The sequence below is a fragment of the Giraffa tippelskirchi genome, chromosome 14 (genome assembly GCF_054371585.1).
Source record: "Giraffa tippelskirchi isolate mGirTip1 chromosome 14, T2T-mGirTip1v1.2.pri, whole genome shotgun sequence".
Lineage (NCBI taxonomy): Eukaryota > Metazoa > Chordata > Mammalia > Artiodactyla > Giraffidae > Giraffa > Giraffa tippelskirchi.
The window spans coordinates 59419846-59442176 of record NC_137288.1 but is presented as its reverse complement, the minus strand read 5'-3'; the positions used below and the strand labels follow the sequence as shown (position 1 = coordinate 59442176).

At 52.1% G+C, this 22331-nt stretch overlaps 1 protein-coding gene across 9 annotated transcripts in view; it reads left to right on the top strand.

Moving 5' to 3' along the window:
- ZBTB7C (zinc finger and BTB domain containing 7C) overlaps window positions 1-22331 on the top strand; it is a 456655-nt gene that overhangs the window by 332748 nt on the left and 101576 nt on the right. The window contains exon 1 of one of the 9 annotated variants that reach the window (XM_081563468.1): window positions 18467-18752. The exons of the other annotated variants lie outside the window; for them this stretch is intronic. Within the exon in view, the coding sequence (XP_081419594.1) occupies window positions 18628-18752 (125 nt within the window). The 5' untranslated portion in view covers window positions 18467-18627. Of the gene's footprint in view, window positions 1-18466; window positions 18753-22331 lie in introns of those variants that run through there. 9 annotated transcript variants of the gene reach the window in all.

The following is a 22331-nucleotide window of genomic DNA, read 5'->3' as shown; positions in this document are numbered from 1 at the left end:
TGAGGAGGCCTTACAAATAGCTGTGAATAGAAGAGAAAGGAAAAGCAAAGGAGAAAAGGAAAGATATTCCCATTTGAATGCAGAGTTCCAAAGAATAGCAAGGAGAGATAAGAAAGCCTTCTTCAGTGATCAATGCAAAGAAATAGAGGAAAACAATAGAATGAGAAAGACTAGAGATCTTTTCAAGAAAATTAGAGATACCAAGGGAACATTTCATGGAAAGATGGGCACAATAAAGGACAGAAATGGTATGGACCTAACAGAAGCAGAAGATATTAAGAAGAGGTGGCAAGAATACACAGAAGAACTATACAAAAAAGATCTTCATAACCCAGATAATCCACTCACCTAGAGTCAGACATCCTGGAACGTAAAGTTAAGTGTGCCTTAGTAAGCATCACTGTGAACAAAGCTAGTGGAGGTGATGGAATTCCAGTTGAGCTATTTCAAATCCTAAAAGATGATGCTGTGAAAGTGCTGCACTCAATATGTCAGCAAATTTGGAAAACTCAGCAGTGGCCACAGGACCGGAAAAGATCAGTTTTCATTCCAATCCCAAAGAAAGGCAATGCCAGATAACGCTCAATCTACTGCACAGTTACAGCCATCTCACACGCTAGTAAAGTAATGCTCAAAATTCTCCAAGCCAGGCTTCCAACAGTACATGAACCATGAACTTTCAGATGTTCAAGCTGGATTTAGAAAAGGCAGAGGAACCAGAGATTAAATTGCCAACCAAAGATGTTACCTAACAGATTAAATAACGAAAGATCTTTAACAGAAGTGGACCAAGGGCATTCTCAGCCCAGTTCTAGGATTTTATGGAATGAGTCCCTTGAGACCAAGAGAGGGAAGTGACCTGTCACACGTATCCTTAGTGGTGGAGCTGGAACTCCGACTTCTCCTCCCAGCTTCAGCCTGGTGTGCTTTCACTGTAGGGTGGCTTCATGTTGGGGACCTAGCTTAACACCTGTGTGGCAGAGAGTCGATGCTCAGTAAGTACTGGTGAGCTGAATGAGTGAGCCCTCAGTGAGGAAGCTGGTGAAACACACTGGTAAGAAGTGAGAAGACCATCCCAAAGGCCTGTGGCTGGGGGCTCCAGCTCCTTCTCCCTGCGTGTGCTGGTGAGGTGTTTCTCTGGGGCGGTTGCCCCAGTGGTGACCACCATTAGGAGTCTGGCATCAGCTTTGGTCACTGCAGGCCCAGTCATTGTGCCCAAGGCAACTGTGAGTCTGGAAGTGGGTCTAAGCATGAACCAAATTGACAACTCCAAGTGAGATTTATCCTGTGACTTTTCCATTTACTGCCCTCAGCCAATATTGGAACAGGTTGCAAAAGACTGAGGCATGTCTGTTCCTGCAGGGGCTCTTGTCATCCTGGGACCCTGCCAGACATTATGTTAGGAGACCACAGCCCACAGATCCTGAGCCTTGGGACTGGAGGCCCCTGTTCTCGGCTCTAGGCTGCCCTGAGCTCAGTGGGATCTGTGCTTCTCCCCGCCTCTGGGGTCCTGCCTGCTGAGTGTGACCTGTGAGTCCTGTCGTGGCACGTGGGGCCAGGAAGAGCAAAGTCAGCTAGACTACTAGTTTAAGTTTCAACTAAGTATTTGGAGAGGAAATAGGATGAAATGAATGATGACTAGTTTTGGTTATAGTAGAAGCTCATGAACTTGAACCTTACTGATTTGGAACTTAGGATAGTTAAGCTTAGCTGTGGTGAAGTTCAGTTCACCTTTGCACTGTCTGTGAACACAGAGCCTGATGACTAAGTTAACAGTGGCCGCATCATTTAGAATAGGAAGGAAAGTGCATGTGTGTGACTTTCTTTTGATGATGAATTTATAGCAGGTCGGCTCTATTCATCTTGGTAAACATTTTATTTACAGACAGTTATGGGGCACCGTCAACATGCTGGGCCCTATGCTAAATGTTCTAAAAATGTTAATTTTTTGGAATTCTCATAAGAACCCTAGGAGGTAGGAATTATCATTCTTCCCATTTTACAGACAGGGAAACTGAACCTGGTCATTGGAACATCATCAGGATTCACCCCTGGGCAGATGGGCTCTAGGGTTTGTACCCTTATCCACCATGTGTGCAGATATTTCGTATGTTAGGACAAGGGGAATTGGAAAAAAAAAAAAATAGATCATGACCTCTACCCTTTCCAGATGCTTCTGGCACAAAGTAAGTACTCAATAAATGAATCAATTCATTAAGTGATGGTGAGGACATGGGGTCAACTCCTTGAGTGCAAAAGGGACCTTGAATCTTGCCCTCCTCCCAGCCCCACTCCAGTGCTTGTGCATAACAGACATGGAATAACCAATACAGTGCAGGAAAGAGGGTGAGCAAGGTCAGCTAGTTCTGCTCTGGGTGTTTTGAGATGAAGGGACCGTCCTGTGAGGGGAAGGGATATGGCCAAGGCTGCGGGCTTCCCGGTCTGGTGCTCCCCCAACACAGCACACGGACGGCCAGGTGAGTTGGCGGAGGCTGTGCCTGGCAGTTTTCCCTTGGCTTTCTTTGCCATCCTCTGCCAGTGGAGTCGATCCTCTTCTCTTCCCACCAGGACAGGCTGAGGGACGTGGGGACCCTCACTCTCCATGTCTGTTGAATGAACAGACACCCCCTCCATGCTGTCAAGTCGATAGTAACAACCGAGGGTCTTCCAGAAAAGGACCCAGGAGCCACGAGAAGGCAGAGCTACCTGCAGCCCTTTGAAATTCTATGGCGCTTCCTGCAGACTCACAGATGGAAGGGCCAAAAAGGGCCTTCGTGTTCATCACCCCCTCTGCCTCCCAAGACCCTTGTTTTACAAATGAGAACAGTGAGGACCTGGAAGGAAGAAGTACCTGGCCAAGGACACAGAGCCCCATAGCAGCAGAGCCAGGGCCAGAAGCGGGATGCCTGCCTCCCAGTTCAGACCTGCCCCTCGGTGCATGGACCCGTGGCTTTTGGGACACACCATGCAGTCCCGCGGTCAACCTGTGGCCTGTTAGGGCCAGAGTTATGAGACGGCTCGCCAGGACTTGTTTGCCTAACGCTCTCACAGCCCTCCCCAAAGGCAAACCTCCCGTTGTTTCTGACGGGTGCCCTTGGCAGCAACCAAAACAAATCCACCAAAGCAAAGAAGGGGAGTGGGGCCGGTACACGGTTGGGCTGGTGTTTGCCCCTGGTGGGAAGCTGGGCACACAGAACTCATCAGCCTGTCAGGCCCAGATACCATCTCGTTCCTGCTTGGCACGGGTTTATCGAGCCCGTGAGTTCCTCCTTGGCAAAGTCCTCTAAGGGAGAAGAAGCAGGACTGTTCCCCGGGCGCTGGAGAAGCTTGCCAGGTGTCTGCTCCCCACTCCCGTCCACTCTAGGCCCTCTCTCCGCCCCATGACGCCTCTCTGCTGACCTCGAGGGGCATCGGAATTTCTCCTCCAGGATGGAGCACACACTCTTGGGGTCCTGCCGTGGCTCTGCGTTGGTTTGGGGATGGCAGAGGTGGGCTCTGAGCTGGGAGTTGATGTGTTTGACATGTCTGTGTGGCACTTCATATGTGTCAGGGGCTGTTCTGAGCACTTTATACTTGTTGACTCAGAATCCAGCCAACAGCTTTACAGATGAGGAAACTGAGGCAGAGAGAGGCTCAGTTTAGTTCAGTTCAGTCGCTCAGTTGTGTCCGACTCTTTGCAACCCCATGGACCGCAGCATGCCAGGCCTCCCTGTCCATCACCAACTCCTGCAATTTACCTACACTCATGTCCATTGAGTCGGTGATGCCATCCAACCATCTCATCCTCTGTCATCCCCTTCTCCTGCCTTCAATCTTTCCCAGCATCAGGGTCTTTCCAGTGAGTCAGCTCTTCGCATCAGGTGGCCAAAGCATTGGAGTTTCAGCTTCAACATCAGTCCTTCCAATAAACACTCAGGACCGATCTCCTTTAGGATGGACTGGTTGGATCTCCTTGCAGTCCAGACCTCACCTAAGGTCACAGAGCCATGCTGGAACCAGGATGCAGAGTCTGTCTCCAGAGTTCCTGTTCTCAGTGAGGATTCCAGGCTGCCTTTCTGTCCGGGACAACTAGATTCTTGCCATTCCAACAAGTATATAATTTCAACCAATCCGGCTCTCCACTTCCTCATCTATAAAATGGGGATGATGATATTAATCCTACATTAATGCTTCAAATAATAAGAAATGTGAAGGGCTACATAGACTGGAATGCAGGTTCTTCTGTGACCACGTGTCAGCTGAGGCCGATTCATCCCACGTTTACTTGTCCTCCACAGGTCAGTGGACTCTGGAAGCAATGACATTATGAGACCAATGATTTCTCAAGGAGAATGCTGGATATCTTTGCCCATAGCGACCTTCCCGTGTTCAGTCCCAAACCAGACATACTGTCTACATGTTTTTTTTAATATTTCTATTATTATTATAGTATTTACATGGTTCCTGTTATGAATGCACTTGTTTATTGAAAAACTCTTCTCAATGAGTACCCCCAGTTATTATCTCAGACAAGAGCCATATAAGGGAAGCCCGCTGAGGCCCCTGGAGCTCTGCTTGCTCAAACTCCCTGGCTCCTTTGCCCCCTCCCACCTCTTGGAACCCCAGCATGCCCACTCCCGACCACTAGTTAATTTCAGGTAAAGTTCTGGCTGGTGTTGAGAAAATGCCACATTCCGTCCACCCCAACACATAAGGCTGGGAAACCCACCGATTGACAGGTTGAAACAGTGCCTGCAAAACTACGGCTGAGGAGGCTCCTGAAGGCCCCACTCTCCCCTTCCCCAGCTCTGTTCTCTCCTCTCCACTATCCAACAACAGTCTGTACCAGGAAACAGGAATTTTATAGAGGGGTATTCAAACTTCACGTTAGAATTTTATAGTCCTTGTTGCTTCTAATATCTTAATTTGTCCCAATCAAAACAAGGAAAGCAAAAAAGGTATGATGGTGGAAATAGGCTTAATTGGAGTTCAGGAAATGTTATAAGGCTTCTTGTCCCGTGTTTGGACAGTGCTTGACGTTCTTAAGAATGCATATAGAATTAACCTTGACCAACTGTAGCCACTCACACCTGAGGTCAACATCAGCCCGTGGAAAATGAATAGTGGTTCATTCATCACAAGGGGACAGCAAGGAGATAAAATGATAAGCTCTTTTGTACACTGTACTTTTTAAGTGCTTTCTTTTACATACAAGATTTAACTTGATTTTCACGAAGATCCCATAAGGCAGGATTTGCCCATTTGACAGACAGGAAAACTGATGCCCGGGGAGGGAAGTAGCAAGCCCCAGAGAAGAAGAAAGCGGAGCCCCACAGGGCTGGAATATTGCCCCCTACTCTTGACTGTTGGGCATCTTGGTTCCACATCTAGGGCTCTGTTGGATCAAGCACACAGATCTTGCCAGGGTTCATCTCAAGCCTGGCTGCCATCTTTGCTCTTACTTGCCCTGTACCTCATTTTTCTTTCTTACTTTTAATGTGTGTTTACCTTGCATTGTAGGCATTCTTGTAAGCTGGCTCAAATCCTTCGAAACAAGACGGGTTGTAAATGTATACATTCCTACACAGGATGTCGTTGTTAATCATTTCATAAAATCTCGCATGGATGAGGTATTTGTGGATTAGCCAAGAGCTTCTTTTGTAACCTTGGACACACCCTGTTTCCTGGGGGGTGAAGTGAGGGTGTGGGTCTGTAGGACCCCTGAGGAGCCTTGCAGCTCTGATGGTCTGAATATGCTTCTATTTCCAGCCTTGTTGGTCCCACAGTTCAATTCAAGGTAAAGAAGGATCTAAAAATCTGGTTTTTTCTAGTATAGCCCTGTTTGCACTAAACCAGTGGTTCTCAGTCTGGGTAGAGGAGCAAAACCTGGAATCCAGGAGCATTCCCCTTCCCGCACTGAGATGACTACACCATACCAATGTTACAGCGTTGGGACAGAAATAATGTAACGTTTCCGAGAAACAAAGCTCGTGTAGCATAAAGAATGTTAGAGGTACAGCGAAACCTCATTTATTTGCCTACCTCCTCTCTCTGGGACACAGCCAAGAATCTGAAAGGAAAATAAGACCATGTTGAACCACCAGAAGAAGTCACTGAGTGCATGCTCTCATACTCACTCCCTGAGGCCCAAGTCACGCAAGGGCCTATTTGCTCTTGTTTTATGGCCAATTCTAACAGGCTTGGTTTTCTAGTTTCAAACCTACATGGGACTGGATAGAACAAATGAGAATATGGGGTAGAGTTCTGTATTGACTCCTTCCAGGAGTCAGCGCTGGCTGATGACTGGCACTGCCAGGGGAGGGTTTCTTTGGCTTCTGTTATACAAACTTTTTCCGATTGTTTAAGCAATTCCCATGAAAAGACTAGGACTTGAGCATTTAGCAGTGACAACGTGGCTTGCTTAATCTGAGTACACGGATGCCAGCCAGAGGCACCTGCAGGTAAGACTTGAGATGAGGTGGCAAAAAGTACAGGGATGGGGGGTGGGGAGGGTGGGGCAAGTGCACCCGGGGAAATGCTCACCATAAAATGGCTGGAGAGGAAAACGGGGCGAAACCCTGCCTTTATCATAGGATAAAATCACCCTCCACACGGTAGTTTCCTTGATACACAGATGTTACTTTCAGGATCAAGAAACACAAAGTTTTATTCTCTGAACTGAAAGAAAATGTCAGGCCCAGGATGACTGAAGGCCGGGGCAGAGGAGCGAAGGCTCTGGAAAGTGGATGGCGTGATTTTGGAGGCTGCCGTGACGGTGAGCCTGACTTCTGGGACGTGGGCACCAGTCACACCTCCTGGGAGCCCACTCTCACTGGTCAAGCTCAGCTCTCATCCTGCCCCAGAGAGTAGCCCCAGGACTCTGAGTGCGGAGGGTTGCCCCACCCAGAAGAGAGTGTCCCTCTTCCCCGGGGGATCCCGGGCTCACTGGGTCATTTGTGAGGGGATCCTCTCACCCTCCCAGGGCCTGGGATCCGGCCCAGACTGTTTCCTCCTGGCTGTTCAGATGGAGCTCCTCATCCCTGGTTACACCTGCTGGTGCTAGCATCACTCCTCCCTGACCCCTGCTTGCTTACTTGGAACACTGGCTGCAGTCTCTGGCCCGAAGGCCTCTCAGACTCTATGTCCAGCTTTGGCCTCTGCACTTGACAAGACTTACATGCTTCTCCGTTACAGGTTTTCCCAGCCTTGACCCTGAATCATGGCTGTGACTGTGTCCACCCCCACCCTCCTAGTTCCATCCTAGGGGCTGGCTGTCCCTCCTGCATTTCATGTGTCCCAGGCCCTAGGGCTTCCAGAATCAAGATCAAAACCCAAGAGAGGGGAGGAACTAAAAGGACCATGGATTTTAATCGAAGGGGCATACTCCTATCTTCACCTGACCCTCCCAGGAACATTTTATGAGGTAGTGAGCTTTGGCCTCAAAGACTGTAGCCAAATTCCAAAAAGACATGGGCCATGTCTGAATGTATCCTGGAGTGGGTGACTCAGGGGGACTGAGTCACTCACTCTGGCCACTTTCTGGTGGGGCTCTTATAGCTCTAGATTTGGGCCATTCATCCCTATCTTGGTGCTGCCTGACGCACAGCCTGTGCTACCGTCCGTGTACCCTCCCTCCCTCCCTTCCTTCTTCCCCCGTCCCTCCCTCTCTCCCTTCTTCCCTACTTCCTTCCCTTCTCTTCTCCTCTTCTTTCTTTCCTTTTGACCTGGGCCTTTTCCATGCCCCAACCATCAGGCCCCAACAAGACAGCCAACCCCTGCACCTCTGTGCCCTGCGTGGCCCGGAAAGAGAGAATTGAAAAGAGCAGGGGTGCCATCTAGCCTTCCTCCACTCACCACTGACATCAGGCAGGTTATCTAAACCTCCTTGGACCTCAGCACCTGTATCCGTAAAAGGGATCCCCCTGATACTCACCTTGGAGGCTCGTTGTAAGGATGGAATTAAAACGACTCTACAGCCTTTTGTGTATTGTCTGACTCAGATGCTCAGTCAATGGGAGGTATGACTGTAACTACTGTTAATACTAATATCACTTTTTTCTCACAAGTATTGACAATAAACCTGGAGAATTTCAAGTATACTCACTAAACTATTCCTTTAAAGGAGAAGAGAACAGCAGGGCCAAGCTACTCAGGGTCCAACCCTTTTGTGGAGGACAGAGGTGGGGTAATTACTGACCACGTGACATGACTGTTCTCAAAGGCTGTATCAAGCCCCAGCTCCATGACCCAGCCCGGCTGGCTTCCAGTACCGACTGTTCCACTGGCGGCTGTTTGCTTTGGGGCTGGTGACTTCACATCCCAGGGCCTCCATTTCCTCTCTTGTAAAACAGGAGGTATAGTGCTGCCCGAATCACAATCACCAGCGCTGCTGAGAAGTAAACAAGATAATACTTGTAAAGCACTTAGCACAGTGCCTGACACCCACTAAGTGCTCGAGAAGGGCTCGCTGTGATTGTTTCCAAGGGCGTCCCGTCTTACGTCTTACGCAAGAGATGGCTCTGGAAAAGTTGTGAAACCAAATCCCATTTTCCCACTAACTGACTTTGTCACTTCACAAAGGCTTTATCTTTGCCTTTGGTCATTCTTGGAGGGCAGTGATCTGAACACTTACTTCAGCAACAGGTTTTCCAGCTCCTCCCAGCTCCACCAGCTCCCTGTCACGCAGGAAGAAAGAAGGAAACAGGTGGCACAAATAATAACTCTTTACTGGAACTATTTGCTATCTATAGATCTGTTCTATCAATTGCTTATCAATAATTTATCATTAGAAATCATCTATCAGTTGTCTACCATCTACAATCATCTATCAATCAATTTATCACTTATTTACGTATCTATCTACCATCTACCTATCTGAGAAGGACCATCTATAATTATTTCCTCTCTTTTTACCATGGGTAAAAAATATATATATATATATATATACACATATATGTGTGTGTGTGTAACTCAGGAACAAAGTTTGTATTTCTAGCTGACTTTAACCTTTCGTTTTAAATTTGCTTTGAAATTTGGAAGGGGAGTGGGATTGGTTAGAAACCTTTTTGAAAATCTGATGAACACACTGGGCTGTCTGTCCTGAAAAAGAGCATACTCAGGTACTCTTATAGTTTTTCTTATGGTCTAGCTGGGGCGTTTAAGGATCCTTTAAGACCCACCGAGATACCTGGTTAAGGGCCCTGCACAGCTTTCCTCTGGAAACAACCCCCGTCGCCATAGCAGCAGGTGTCTGGCCAGGGATGCTCCCAAGTCCCTCAGACTTGAACTCCCTAATTCCGCACGTCAGGCCCCAGTCACCTTCTTGCTGTATCTTTCCTCTTGCGGCACCAACTGCTCTGGCCAGTCTGGCTGGCCTTTGTCTCTCCCCTTGGCTGTCACCTGGCCTTTGTCCCACTGCTTCCCCACCCACTTATCTACATCTAACCCGAAGTTCAAGTATGTGACAATTTCCTTTGAACTATAGGAGGAAGGTTCTCAGAAGGTGGGGAGCTTGAGAGAGGAGAGGCCCTAGTTTTAGAGGCAGAAGAACAATGAAAAGCCCTGAAATGTGAGCTCCTTGGGCAGCTGACATCAGAGCTGGCAGGGAGAGGGGGACAGAGAAGGAACGATGCGCCAGGCTTGATGGCTTCCCTCCTGCCTGGTTGGAGATGGAGAAAGCCAGCAGCAGCAAAATACCCTGGCTGGTGAATAAGACATCCCTGGGTTCTTGTCCCCAGTTTGGCATTGACTGAGCGTAACTTCAGACAGGCCACAGGTCACTTCAACAAGTTCAGCCTCTGTTCCTTATCTTTAAAGTGAGATTGTGGAAATACTGACAACTGCTGTGGTGAAACTGACACTCTTGAACATTGCCAGGTCAGCCTAAATGTGCAACATTTTTTGGAAAATGCAACCTAGTGCTATATGTTAGGAGCCATGAATATGTTCATATACTTCCCATCCTTTCTTTGAGGATCTAAGACAATAATCCAAAATACGGGGGATGTTCATTCATAAGAATGTTCATCCTAGCATTACCTATAATATGGAAAAGCTCCGAGTGTTCAAGAGGATGGAGTGCTTATGTATGTGATATTGTGTCCGTTTGCTGGTGCTCTATGCAGCTATTAAAAATGGTTGATGTAAAGAATCATGCTTAACATGCGATCTCTGCTCCGCACCCCCACCCTCAGCACACACCCAAAGGACCTAGGTGAGTGACAATGTCTTTGCACAGCACTGATTCTCAACCTGGGGCTACTCACCAGCAAGGCCAAACCAATCAGTTACCCGTCACCACTGAAATCTGTCTTCTGAGTGGCAGCACCACGCTCCAACCACTGCAGTCCATACTCCCCCACAGAACACAGTGCAGACTGTTAACACGTTTCTATTCTTCAAGGAGGGCTTCCCTTGCATCTCAGCTGGTAAAGAATCTGCTTGCAATGCGAGAGGCCTGGGTTTGATCCCTGGGTTGGGAAGATCCCCTGGAGAAGGGAAAGGCTACTCACTCCAGTATTCTGGCCTGGAGAATTCCATGGAAATGTAAAGTCTTTACCAAGGACTTTATTGGTCCTAGAGCTCACTGCTAGGTGAGCCTGCTAACTCTAATGGGCAGATGGCTATTTAAGCCAGGCTTTGAGATACCCCAAACAACATGGACAGCCTCAGACAAGGGTCTGCCCTGTTTTCCCCCATTATGGTTAACGGGACTTAACCTTCTGTCTCACTCTGATTTCTCCTACTTTACTCAAAGTCCAAAAATATTCTGAGCTACCTCATGTGCTTTTTTAGGATTAAAAGTGATTTTTAATGGTGGTCATTGTGACCTTGGTTCAAATCCTGGCTCTGAGCTGCCATTCTCTAAAAGGGGAATAATAATATATAGACTTCATAGGATCATTGCTGAGGATTAAAAGAAATGATGCCTTAGTGCTTGAAGCTATTATGATTATCATTATTTTCCTGTCCTTGGGGGTTAACAGTGAGTCTTTTCTTTGATGTGGTCCTTGTAGGAGGGCAAGGCCCTTGTTTTGATCTCCATCGTGATCATTCAGTTCTGCCTTGTCCTCCCATTCATCCTACAGACCTACCCTTGACCTTAATGAAAACGCCAGCTTCAATGAGTGAAGGTCACTGGGCTGACCTTCCAGCCTGGTTGGCTTGTCTGACCCTCAAGAAGGATTGTGGGCTGTGCTAGCCATTCTCAGCACCCCCCTTACCTGGCAATGGCACGCTGACCAGCACAAGGGGAGGGGTAAGGCCACACTCTGCCTGAGCACCCTGGGACCATTTAGGGCAGACACTTTTCTGGAGGGTGTTGGAGCCCTGTTCACTGCTTCATCCAACAGAGAAGGGGCTGGTATACAGCCCTTCCCCAGCAGTCACCCAGCCCAGCTGCTGGCCCCTCTACTCACCAGTCTCCGTGCACAGTACACCCACACGAGCGTGCCCGCATACACACAACCCTGCCTCATCTTCCCCATTCCTGTCACCACCCTTCCTCCTCCTGGTCAAACACCAGCTAAGGGACAAGTGGGCATCCATGCTATGCCCAAGGGTATCAATAGCCTGGTTGGGTTAGGGGGCCTCCCACATTTGCAGGGACCCAGGAAGGATAGGCCAACTTTCGCCTTATTTACCAAAGAAAATTTGGGTCGAGGCCAGAGTTTGCAGCTGGTGTAGCTTGGACCTCAACTCCCTAGGCTGCCTAGACCCACGGGGTCCTGTCTCATAAGGGTCATTTAATATTAGGTAAGTTAGTTGTCTCTCGAGGTTGAGATTCTTAGTTCCTTTTTTCCTCTTCCTTTCCTTCCTCCTTTCCTTGCTTTCTCTCTCTGTCTCCCTCCCTGCCTTCCTTCCTTTCTTTCTTTTTTTAGTATTCTGTGCATAAATATCCCCTTTAAAAAAAAAGACATTTCTAGAAGCACAGAGTTAAGTCCTCTCCTTGCTTTGCAGTTAAGTCTAGGTGACTGTGCTGGGGAAGACAGTACTGCGAGCACTAGGCAAGGAGTCAGGTGGCTGGGATTGCATGCAGCGTCTTCACCACTGTGCCCAGTATGACCTTGGGCAAGTCACCTCCCCACCCCCAACCCCATTGCCTCACGGTCTGTGGGAGCTGTAAATCCTGCTCTCCTGGCCCCTTGCGATGGGGATCAAATGAGGTGAGAGGCCGTGGGCGACAAAGAAGGAAAAGACCGAGGCCAAAGACTTGGCCTCACCCAGCTGACTTCATGGTAGATGGTTATCTGTTCATTGTCTCTCCCCTACTGGAAGATCAGCTCCATGAGGATGGAGACGTGACATGCGAAGGTGTCACGTGATGTGTTCACGTTATAACCACGTCCGAAGCCGTGGGGGCCACGGGGAGGCAGTCAGTACACACCTGGGAAAGGAAGGAAAAGAAGGAGGTGGAGGGACAGAGGGATGGAGGAGGGACATTGCCTCCCCGGCCGGAAGTGTGGCCCCTTTCCAGCCACTGCCCCCACCAGCCAAGCCCTCCTCCCTGGATGCCCGCCCGGCCTGCTCTGGCGGTGACAGGCCCAGTCACCCAGAGCACCAGCTGCTCTGCTGAAGCTCGCGGCCCCTCCCCTCCTCCCGAGGGTGCCGCACAATACAATCTTCCAGGAGGGCGGAGGGCGAGGCCCCAGCCCTGAGCCCTCGGGCTGAGCTCAGCCTGGCAGGGTACTTCCCCCTCACTTCCCCGGAGACAACAGTTGCGGCACCTGGGCACCCTGTGCTCAGCCTGAGCCTCCTCTCAGAGGCTCCCGCCCGAGTCCAGGACGAGCTCCAGCTGCTCTCCCAGCCCACCTGAGGAGGGGAGGAAGGCTCCCAGTACCCGGTCACCCTCGCTGGGCCTCACCTTCTTCTCTAGTGCCCACTGGACCGGGAGACCAAAGGCCAGGGGCTTCCCTGGATCACCTCTGTGTGCTTGAAGGAGTCAGGGAGTTAGGTCAAGGTGTCTGGCCAACTGCAGTGGGTTCTGGGTGATGCGTCTGCCGCCCTAAGGCCCAGGAGCAGAAGTGAGTGCGAGCTCTGGCAACCGGCAGATTCGGATAAACTTTGTGACCATATAAGCTTCGCTTAGATTCAGTCATGGCTCCTTCTCTGTTCTCGATGCTCAACAGCGATAAATTGTTATCTCACGTTGGCATTCTAATACATGTGAATAAAATCTGATCTGAGGATCAAAGTGATAGAGTTGCGTGATTACAGGGACATCCTTGTGAGCATAGTACAAACCGGGAACTTCAGAGGCGTGAGGACTCGGCTGGTCATCGACAGGAAGCTGGGCGGTGTTGGAAGAGGATGGGTGCGTCCGAAGCGGCCCCTTTCTGCTCCAGCCAGTTGAGTTTTCCTCAAAATTTAATTAAATGTTTAATTAAACATTTGTTGAACACCTAAGAAGTGCAAAGTCGGATGTCAGGTGAAGCCTGTGTTTAGTGAGGCAGTTGGGGGTGGGGGGTGTGGACTGTCCGCTCCAGTTAGGGGGGAGGTGGGTCGTGGCCACTAAAGCACTGAAGAGAGACTAGGGGTCCTGCCCTGTGGCCGTCACATTGCCTCATGTGGTGGGATTATGGGTCACCTTCTCTCCTCTGTTTTTTCAGCTACATCAATATTCTCTTTCAAATTATATACTCATATACATAAGTTTTTATAAGAATATTAACCTCACGAGAGTTTTGCGTCTCTGATTTCAAAGAGCTCCATTCGGCCACTCACTCACTTTTTAATCTAAGCCTCAGTTTCCTCATCTGCAGAGTGGGACTCAGGGTTGCTGTGAAAGCCAAGCAGCGTGATGGGTGTAAAAGCACCGCACGCACAGGCCTCCTCAGAGGCTGGGCCCTCAGACGTGGCGAGTCGGGGGAGTATGACTGTTGGCTGGTAATCCCCAGATAAAATCAGCCCCGACTGGGTCTCCTGCTGGTTCACTTGCTCTGGACCACACTTGCCTGTGGTCCTGTTTCCACGCTCCTGTGGCAGCCTGTGCAGAGGTGGCTGGCGGGGTGGGCCTGAGGGGGGCATGGCAGTGGGGGGAGTGCTCAGGGATGTGAGAATGCCGCAGTCCTCACAAGGTGATTCGCGTCAAGAATCAGCCGGGGCCAACAACAGAAGCGAAACCTTCCCGAAGCCCTCTCGAGTGCCTGACAACCAGGGTTGTCTCCTCGCTTGTTTATCGGCACCTACACTTCATTCTCCCAGAACGAAAGCCGGCCTGGCTGCTGAGTGTCAACCTGGTCAGGCTCCTGGTCGTCATCTCACCCATAGTTCCCCCTTAGTGAAGTCACTCAGTCGTGTCCGACTCTTTGCGACCCCATGGACTGTAGCCTACCAGGCTCCTCTGTCCATGGGATTCTCTAGGCAAGAGTACTGGAGTGGGTTGCCATTTCCTTCTCCAGGGGATCTTCCTGACCCAGGGATCGAACCCCAGTCTCCCACATTGCAGGCAGACGCTTCACCTTCTGAGCCACCAGTTCAATGTAAACACGACGTCAAATATAAGTTTGCAAGCTGCATGAGTGCTTTGACTAAGGGTCAGAAACAAATAATGGCGGGGGGGTGGGTTTTCTAATTTATCTGTGGTAGTCAAGGAAGCCTTCTCTGAGGAGGTGACGCATCTTCACAACCTGAGGTAGGGGAGGGCAAGGCAGGCCAAGGGAGTTCCCACAACAGGAAGGCAGAGGAACTGGCGTGTCTGCCTGTGACTGGAGGATGCGGCGGGAGGCAGGCGTGGGTGTGGAGAGAAAGGCAGGGATTTCTCTGTGCCTCGTGGGCCATGGAGAGCCGTCTGGACCGCATGTTAAGTGCTCTGCGATGTGACCAGATGCACGTTTGAAGATTACCTGGGCGGCGCTGGGTGGAAGGAGCAGGACGGGAGTGGGGGCAGGGGGGCCAGTGAGGGGTCCTGCCTGAACAAGTCAAGGGGAGAGGAGGAGGCGGGAAGAAGGCAGATCGAGATCTGCTTTGGAGATCTGAGTCTTGCACGTGGATGGCTGGCTGGGGCAGGGTTGGGGGGCAGACGGCGAAAGGAGAGGGAGGCAGCAAGGGTGACTTGGGTTTCCAGCTCGAGTAACACTGAACCCCCGTGCAGTGTGCATCCTTTAGGGAAGACTCGCTCTAGCTCTTCACCAAAGCCTAACCTCCATCTCAGCCTCTCAGTTCAGTAAGACCCATTACTCTGCCTGTTCAGCAGGTGGGGAAACCGAGGCACACACACCAGCAAAGCAAACTACTCCTTAGGGAGCCAGTTGTAGGAACCAGACAAAGAGCCAGAGCCCAAGCCTGGGGTCAGCCTTTGGGCAGCAGAGTCCAAAGACCCAGGTGTTGTGTCCAGTGGTTATGATTTATCAAGCCATGTGACCTCGAACAAGTGATATGGCCTCTCTGAGCCCTGGTTTCCTCATCAGTAGAGGGGAGAGAATGAAAGGACCTACCTCCTGTGGAGCTGCAAGGATTAAATGAGGGGCTAGATGCTCCGTAGATGGCAGTGATTAGTGTTCTCAGATGACATGGCCTGTCTCTGTGTCCACCTCTCTACACACGTGTATACAGACATTTGGTGAGTGTGCACGCTGACACAGAAGCTGTCTGCGTGCCTGCATCACAGCTGAGGACCGGGCACCACTGAAGTTGCAAGTTGACGGTAGCAGATCTGCTGCCTGTGCTTCTGTTTAGCCTTCTGGGCCATTGCTTGGTGGTTGGAGCAGGAGCTTTCATCCGCCCTGGAACAAGAGTGTGTTGTGGGTTTGGAGGCAGATGTGGAAGGCAAGGCGTCTGTACGCCAGCCTGTTTCCAAGTGCTCTGACCGACCTGACCCAGGAAGGGGGTGGGGTGGGAAGGAGGGGGAGGAGGGGTGAGTAAGAGGGAGGGGGAGAGAACCACCTCCCCAGAGGAGAGGCACAGTAACAGATCTAGAGTCTGGCCCGCCCTGAGCCCCTTCTGTGTGGCTGTGGGAGCCTCTCTCACCAACCCCCACCCACCCGCCAAGACTCCTTTATGTTCCTGTTCTCAGGAGGCAGCTGGCTTGGGGGCTGAGAACAGGGGAGAGGCGAGGCTGGAGGGGGACTGGGGCAGGGCTCCCCACTTTTTGCCCACAGCCCTTCTGAAAGGGCGGGTCCCAACCTAGCATGAACACACAGTGATTAAGGGGGAGAGAGGAATGACATCCACTGTCCACCGAGGTACCCAGCCAGCGGGCTGGACCGTGGCCAGCTCTCCCCCAGGGTTCTTGGCTGCAATACAGTCAGCCCCGGCACCACCCACCGGCCTACTCAGACACTCCTTCAGGTCCAGGGGCCAGAGCCCTGCTAGGAGGAGCCGCCTAGGGGCAGGCTGGGCTGGGCACGCAACTCTCCGCCACCCCTCCCTGCAGCCTCCTTCCTCCTCCCCTTCTGCCCACATCCAGCTCCAGCTGGGTTTGAAAGAGGTGCTCCAATCCTCCCCCCTCCCTCCAAAGCAGGCTCTGCCCTGTACTCTCTCCTTTTAGCTGGAAGCTCTATCCATAAACTGGGTCTCCCTTGTAGGCCTGATGGCTTATCCCCTGGGAGAACCCTGTAAACCCGGCCAGCTGCCCTGACCCCTAGCCTTCACTCCCACCCCTGCTCACAGCAGCACAAACTTCCAGGCCCGAGGGACCACCTCTGGGAGCCCTCTCCCCCCTCCAGGAGCTCTATCTTCATGACTGCAGGACCTGGTTCCTTAATGGACCCCAAAGAGTGCTCTGCGGACCCTGCCCCACGCTGACGAGTCCCTGGTGCTTTATCTCCTCACAAGACCTGAGGCTCCGAGGGTGGCACCCCACGGCACCCCACCTCCACCCAGGCTGCCGGAACCGAACCTCAACTTGTGGGCGCACAGCCAGCACCTCTGGATTGATCCTGACTCCATCCAGGTCATGCGTTGGCACCTTCACCCACGGGGCCTGGGAGTGGAGTGTGGAGTTGCGCTTGATTGGTTATTTCATTAGCGCCTCTGTGGACAAAGGGATTTGACTTTTCATTCTTTGGTCTGGGTGTTCCGGGAGTTTTTGATAAAAAGCTATGGAGTCATCCAGTCTTGGAAACTGTCCACCTGCCCTGATTAAGCACCTTCCCTTCTGACCTCCAGTGCCGGATTCCCTGACTTCGCACCCCCTCCCCTACCCACCCTTCCCTCCCTTCCCCTCCCCTTCCCTCCCCTGCCTTCCTCATCCCTCCCTGGTTCCGAACCTCTCTGCCCACCACAGGCTGCTGTCCGTGAGCCCCTACCATACAGAGAAGGTCTGACAAACTCCTTCCAGCCCCTTGTAGGGGCTCTTGCTCCGAACCCATGGGTATTTACAGTTTTAGAACTACACAGAGAGAGACCCTTCCTGCCTTCCTGAAGCAAATTTGCCTGCCTGGAGCAGGCTCTCTGCTGGGGCGTGCCCCACAACGGGATGAATCATTAACGCTGGGATTTCAGGCAGGGGGCACCTGCTGGAGGAGGTATTTAAGTCTGAACCATTCTTCCTGGCGTGCTGCAAACCCTCTGTCCCATCCTTGGCCTTCATGGATTGATGGACCTTTGGGGTTTACCTTTGGCTTTGGGGTGCTTTCGTGTTGGTGGCAGAGGTGGTGAGGTCCAGGCCTCTCTTTGGTCTGATTTGTTTCCTGCTGATTCTCCATCTCACACGGGGAGCTGGTCACCAGGGAAGAAGGATCCCACCCCCACCTTCTGCTCCTCCCCTACTTCTGAGAACTGCCAGCCTAGGTGCCAAGGAGTTCATGAAGGTTCCCCCCACCCCCAAGTGAAGGACAGTTATTGGGGAAGAGGGCCCACAGCAGCAGGCGTCTCCTAGCTGGCAGTTTTCGAAAAGGGCGTGGTGTGTGGTTTCAAGGAACAGTTTAGGCAAGGGCGCCTCGCCACACCTCTCTGGGATTGGTGGCTGGCCCACCCCAAATGTGGACTGTTGGGTCTCTGGTTGGCATTTCTGAATCAGTCTTAGAAAGGAGCAAAGCTAAAGCAAGTCTGGTGATACTGTGTTTGTTGTTGGGGAGGAGCCGCCATAGGCACCCTCAACTCAGGCCTCAGGACTCCCTCTGGGCCAGGTTCCCCTGGGCAACCCAGTGGAGGGTTCTCTGCCTATTTCCTGCACCTCCCTCTTTGTCACTTGCCACTTGAATGCTTGCTGTGCAGTGTTTTATTTGCTAAGTTACACTCACGACCCTTTAAAGAGAAAACATATAATTCCAGTAATTTTATTGGGCTCAGGTTTCAGGCAAATGGGAATCAAATTGCCACTAAAAATAAAAGACATGCAGAATTGGGGGAAAAAAAAACAGTAACAATGAAAAGCCGCCCCTGATTTGAGATAAATGGCAAGGCATTTTGTGAAATGTTAGAGAAAAAAAAATAAACAAACGGTGAGACCCAGGAGGAAAGTGGGGGGCGGGGGATCTCCTCCATCACCCTCCTTTCATTTCTGCATTCCCTTTTAGCAAAGGGCTTACTTTCCGTATCAGAAAGTGGGGCGTAAAGCGCCACTGGTGAAATTGGTCTTGGTCCCGCGCTCAACAGTACAGGTGGACGAAAAGGGGCTGCCTGCCAAATACTTCTGGTTGGAGGGAGGGGTGGGAGTGCTCTCTCAAAACCACTCCTGGAATGGCTTAACTCGCCCTGCACGAATCAATGACAACCTCCCGCCGGCTGCGGCAGGCTCCCCTGAGCTGCGCTGCCGCGTGGATTCCCAGCCCGGGACCCTGGCGGCGCTCAGGACACGACCCGGGCACGAGCTGCGTCCCCGGGGCGGCCAGGTGGGTTTGCTGCGGCCTCGGGACCGGACCGGACCGGACCGGGTTTGGGATGGACTCGGGGCTCTGGGCAGGCGGCCCTGGGTGAGGAGGGATGGGATGGGGTGGGGTGGGGGAGGCCCCTCGAGCGCCAGGCGGCTGCGTCCCCTCTCCGGGCGCTGCGGGCGTTCGCGCTCCACCGCGGGGGACCCCTGACTCCGGTGGCGGCTCCGACTGGCGCTCGCGGGGCTTGGGTGGTGGCGAATGAGAGGAGTTTCAGAGCCGCCCTGGGGCTGGAGCCGAACGTGCTGGGGCCCCCGCGCTTATGCAGGGGCGCGCGGGGGAAACGCAGAAAAGAACCGGGGACTCGGGGTGCAGCAACTCTGCTCGCTCTCCCCGCGCCCGCCACCGTCGCGGCAGGTTCTGGGGTGGCCGAGAGGGGACAGCGGAGTGCCAGCGGCGCTCCGGAAGGTAGTGGCCGATGAACACTGTTAGTTTCAATACCTTGCTTACCTCCCCTCCCCGAAAAGCTTGCCTCCTTCCAATATCAGACGCAAAACTTGGTTGAGGATGGGGGTGGTGTGGAAGCCAAGGCAACTCCTGGCAGAAGTCAGGACAGGGGCAGGAATGAAAGGGAGAATTGGCACAAGTCGCTGGGCAAGCCGGAGGGAGTCCAGCCGCGGTCCCTGGGCTGAATCGCAAGCAGAACAGGGCGGGTGGGTGTCGGTGGGCGTAGAGCTAAGCCGGAACATCCCGGAGCTCGCTCGCGAGGCGGTCGGACCCCCGTCGCCCTCCCAAGCGCCCGGTTCCCTGCAGCGGCCACGGGCTGGCCTGGGAGGGACTCTGGAGAGAGCGCGCACCCCCCTACACAACCCAGCGCGGTGCAGTTTTCTTCGTGTCTGTAGTGAGGGCTCCGAGGGTCGTCGGGTCCGGTCGTCCTGGTTTCTGGCCTCTGCTGTCCTGGCCGGGGGCCTCTGCCCTCTTTTTTTACCCGGGTACTGGGCTCTCTAGGCGCAGGAGGCAGCCCCGTCGCCGCCATTCATTGGCCGACTGGGGGCGTACCCCTTCCAAAGCCCTCCAAATGCAGAAGTATGAAAATGTAAAGGAAGTGGTTGAAACAATCAGGCAGTTTTTCTCCAGAGTCATAGAAGATTGTGTGGAAGGGGAGGGAGAGGAAGGGCGAAGGCCCTGCCAGGTTCAAGTTTCAGCTCCGCTCCTTCACCCGGTTTTAAGTCCTGGGGATTAGAACCTCCTCTGGTTGGATCCCCAGGAAGAGAAAGGAGCCCGGTGCCACCGTCTCCCCTTAAGGCCCAACCTGGGCTGAAAGGGAAAAGAAATCTGCCCTCCTAAAAGATGACTGAGTCAGCCCGCACTCTGTCGTCTGGGCCTGGTGTTTGGACTGTTTCCTAAGTTCTCCCAAACTACCACCCAAGGAGAGCCCCCATGGGCCTCATCACCCCCTTTCCACAGGGAAGGGACTGGAAGCCCCAGAGGCCAGGTGAGTCCAGCACGCCTTACACAGAACCACTGGGCGCTAGTGCCACCTAAGCCTGGAGGCCTCCAGTGTGGGTTCCAGAAATTCACAAAACTGATGGACTAGGGTTCCCCCAAACACATCGCAGGGCCTGCCGGGAGACGCGGAAGGAACTCCGGCCTGAGCCACCACCGAGGGTCGCCCCGTACTGATGAATAAGGCTTGCACAGAATAAGCAAAACCTAGGGTGCAAGCAGGGTGACCTGGAGAGACTGCAGGGAGAGCCAGTGTGGGAAGTGAGAAGAGGCACTTTGGCAGCCAGCGAGGTCTCCAAAGGCTTCAGCTGAGAGGAGGCACTGGGGCAGGACCCCAAGGGAGAAAGATGGAAAGAGTGCAGGCCTGCAGGTCGTAGAACTCGAGGCTTATTCTGCCATGTCAAGGCTGGGAGATAAGCCAGAGAGGTTCCTGGTAGGGAGGAGAAGGAGGGGACATTCAGAGACCATCTCCCATGTACCAGGTCCTGTGCTTGGCATACGTCGTCTCCTCTAACCTGCACAACCCATCAGATAGGAAACATTGGCTCCACTTTGCAGATGAGAAAACTGAAGCTCAGAAGGGTTAAGTCAGCCACCCAGCTACCTAGTGACAGAGCAAGGAATCCAAGATGCCCCTTTGACCACCCATCTTTTAGAATGTTGCGTTTTAGTTGAGGAGACAGGACTCCACATCACTCTGATATAATTGTACAAAAACAGTATGTGAACATCCGGTGTTCACCTTCTTGAACCTGAGTTTCTTTCCATTCAATCAGTCGGTCATTTATTTAGCAACTGTTAGGGAAGCCTGGCGTGCTGCAATCCATGGGGTCACAAAGAGCCAGATACGACTGAACGACTGAACTGAACTGATATTGACTACTGTGTGATCCCAAGCACCATGCTAAGTGTCGGGCGTACATTAGTGAGGGGAGTCTGACCTGGTCTCTGGCCTCTGTCAGTGGGAATAGTATCTGTAATAGTGCATCCTTCGGTGACCTGAGCATGGCAGGGTCAGGCGCTGGGAGAAGAGAGTGAGCGGTGAGTACTGAGTGAGTGAAATGAGACAGTATCTGGGGAGGTGCTCCAGAAGCATGCCACGAAGAAGGAGAGGCAGCAGGAAGCCTGGGGGAAGGAGAGGGGTGGGCAGTTGGAATGATGAGTGTCCCCAAGCCTTTAGTCATGAGGACTGATCCTTGGCTCCAGGAGACATCATGGCATGCACAGAGTGCCCATGAAGCTGATCGAGCCACTGCTGTTCAGATTATTGGTTTATCATCGTGGGTTCTGAGATGAGAGTTTAGTTTTGGCACATCCCAGCTGGAGATGACGAGAACCCCATGCAGTCTCCAGGAGGACTGGCACCTCTCTGCATCCGTCCCAGCCGGGCAGAGAGCCACCCGGGGCATCATCCCGCTGCCCCACCCTCGTTCCTCAGTGGCTGGGATGGCACTTTCCATCCTCTCAGAGCTGCAGTGGGAGCGCCAGTCCCAATATCCTACCACTGGAGAAGCTTGTCTGTGTTCGCAGCACTTGGTAGTGAAGCCATCACTAGAACCCAGGTCTCTTGACTGTCCAGAGCTCTCAGAGCGGCTCACACCCGCCTGCCAGGGTGTTTCAGGACTCAACTGAAAAGCTTGTGCTCTCTCCACTATATCTCCACTCGCAATGCCATTTCCCCATGCTCCTGTCCATCTCCATTTCAGCTGACCTGACGTATCTGCCCTAAAAAATGGTTCTCAGATGAATCTTTGAGAGACAGAACGGCCATAAATATTCCAGGACATTTGGCCTGTTAACTTCTCCTTCCATCTTGAATGGTGTAATAGGTGTCAGAGAACCACCTCTAGAATTAATTCTCACTTTTGTGAGGAAGGTGAACTGATATATCTTGACTCGAAGCTAAGTCAGTCTGAGGGATACTCCGGGGCCTTCCTTCTTGGAAACTGATACCCACTCTTCCGGGGAGGATAGTTTTCCTCTTCCTTTTTTTAAAAAAAGAAATTCTCTTGGGTTTGAGGTCACGAGATCATATTACGTTCGTTTTGATGTCGTGGCGCCAGAATAAAGGCATTTTTCTCCCAATATTGAGAT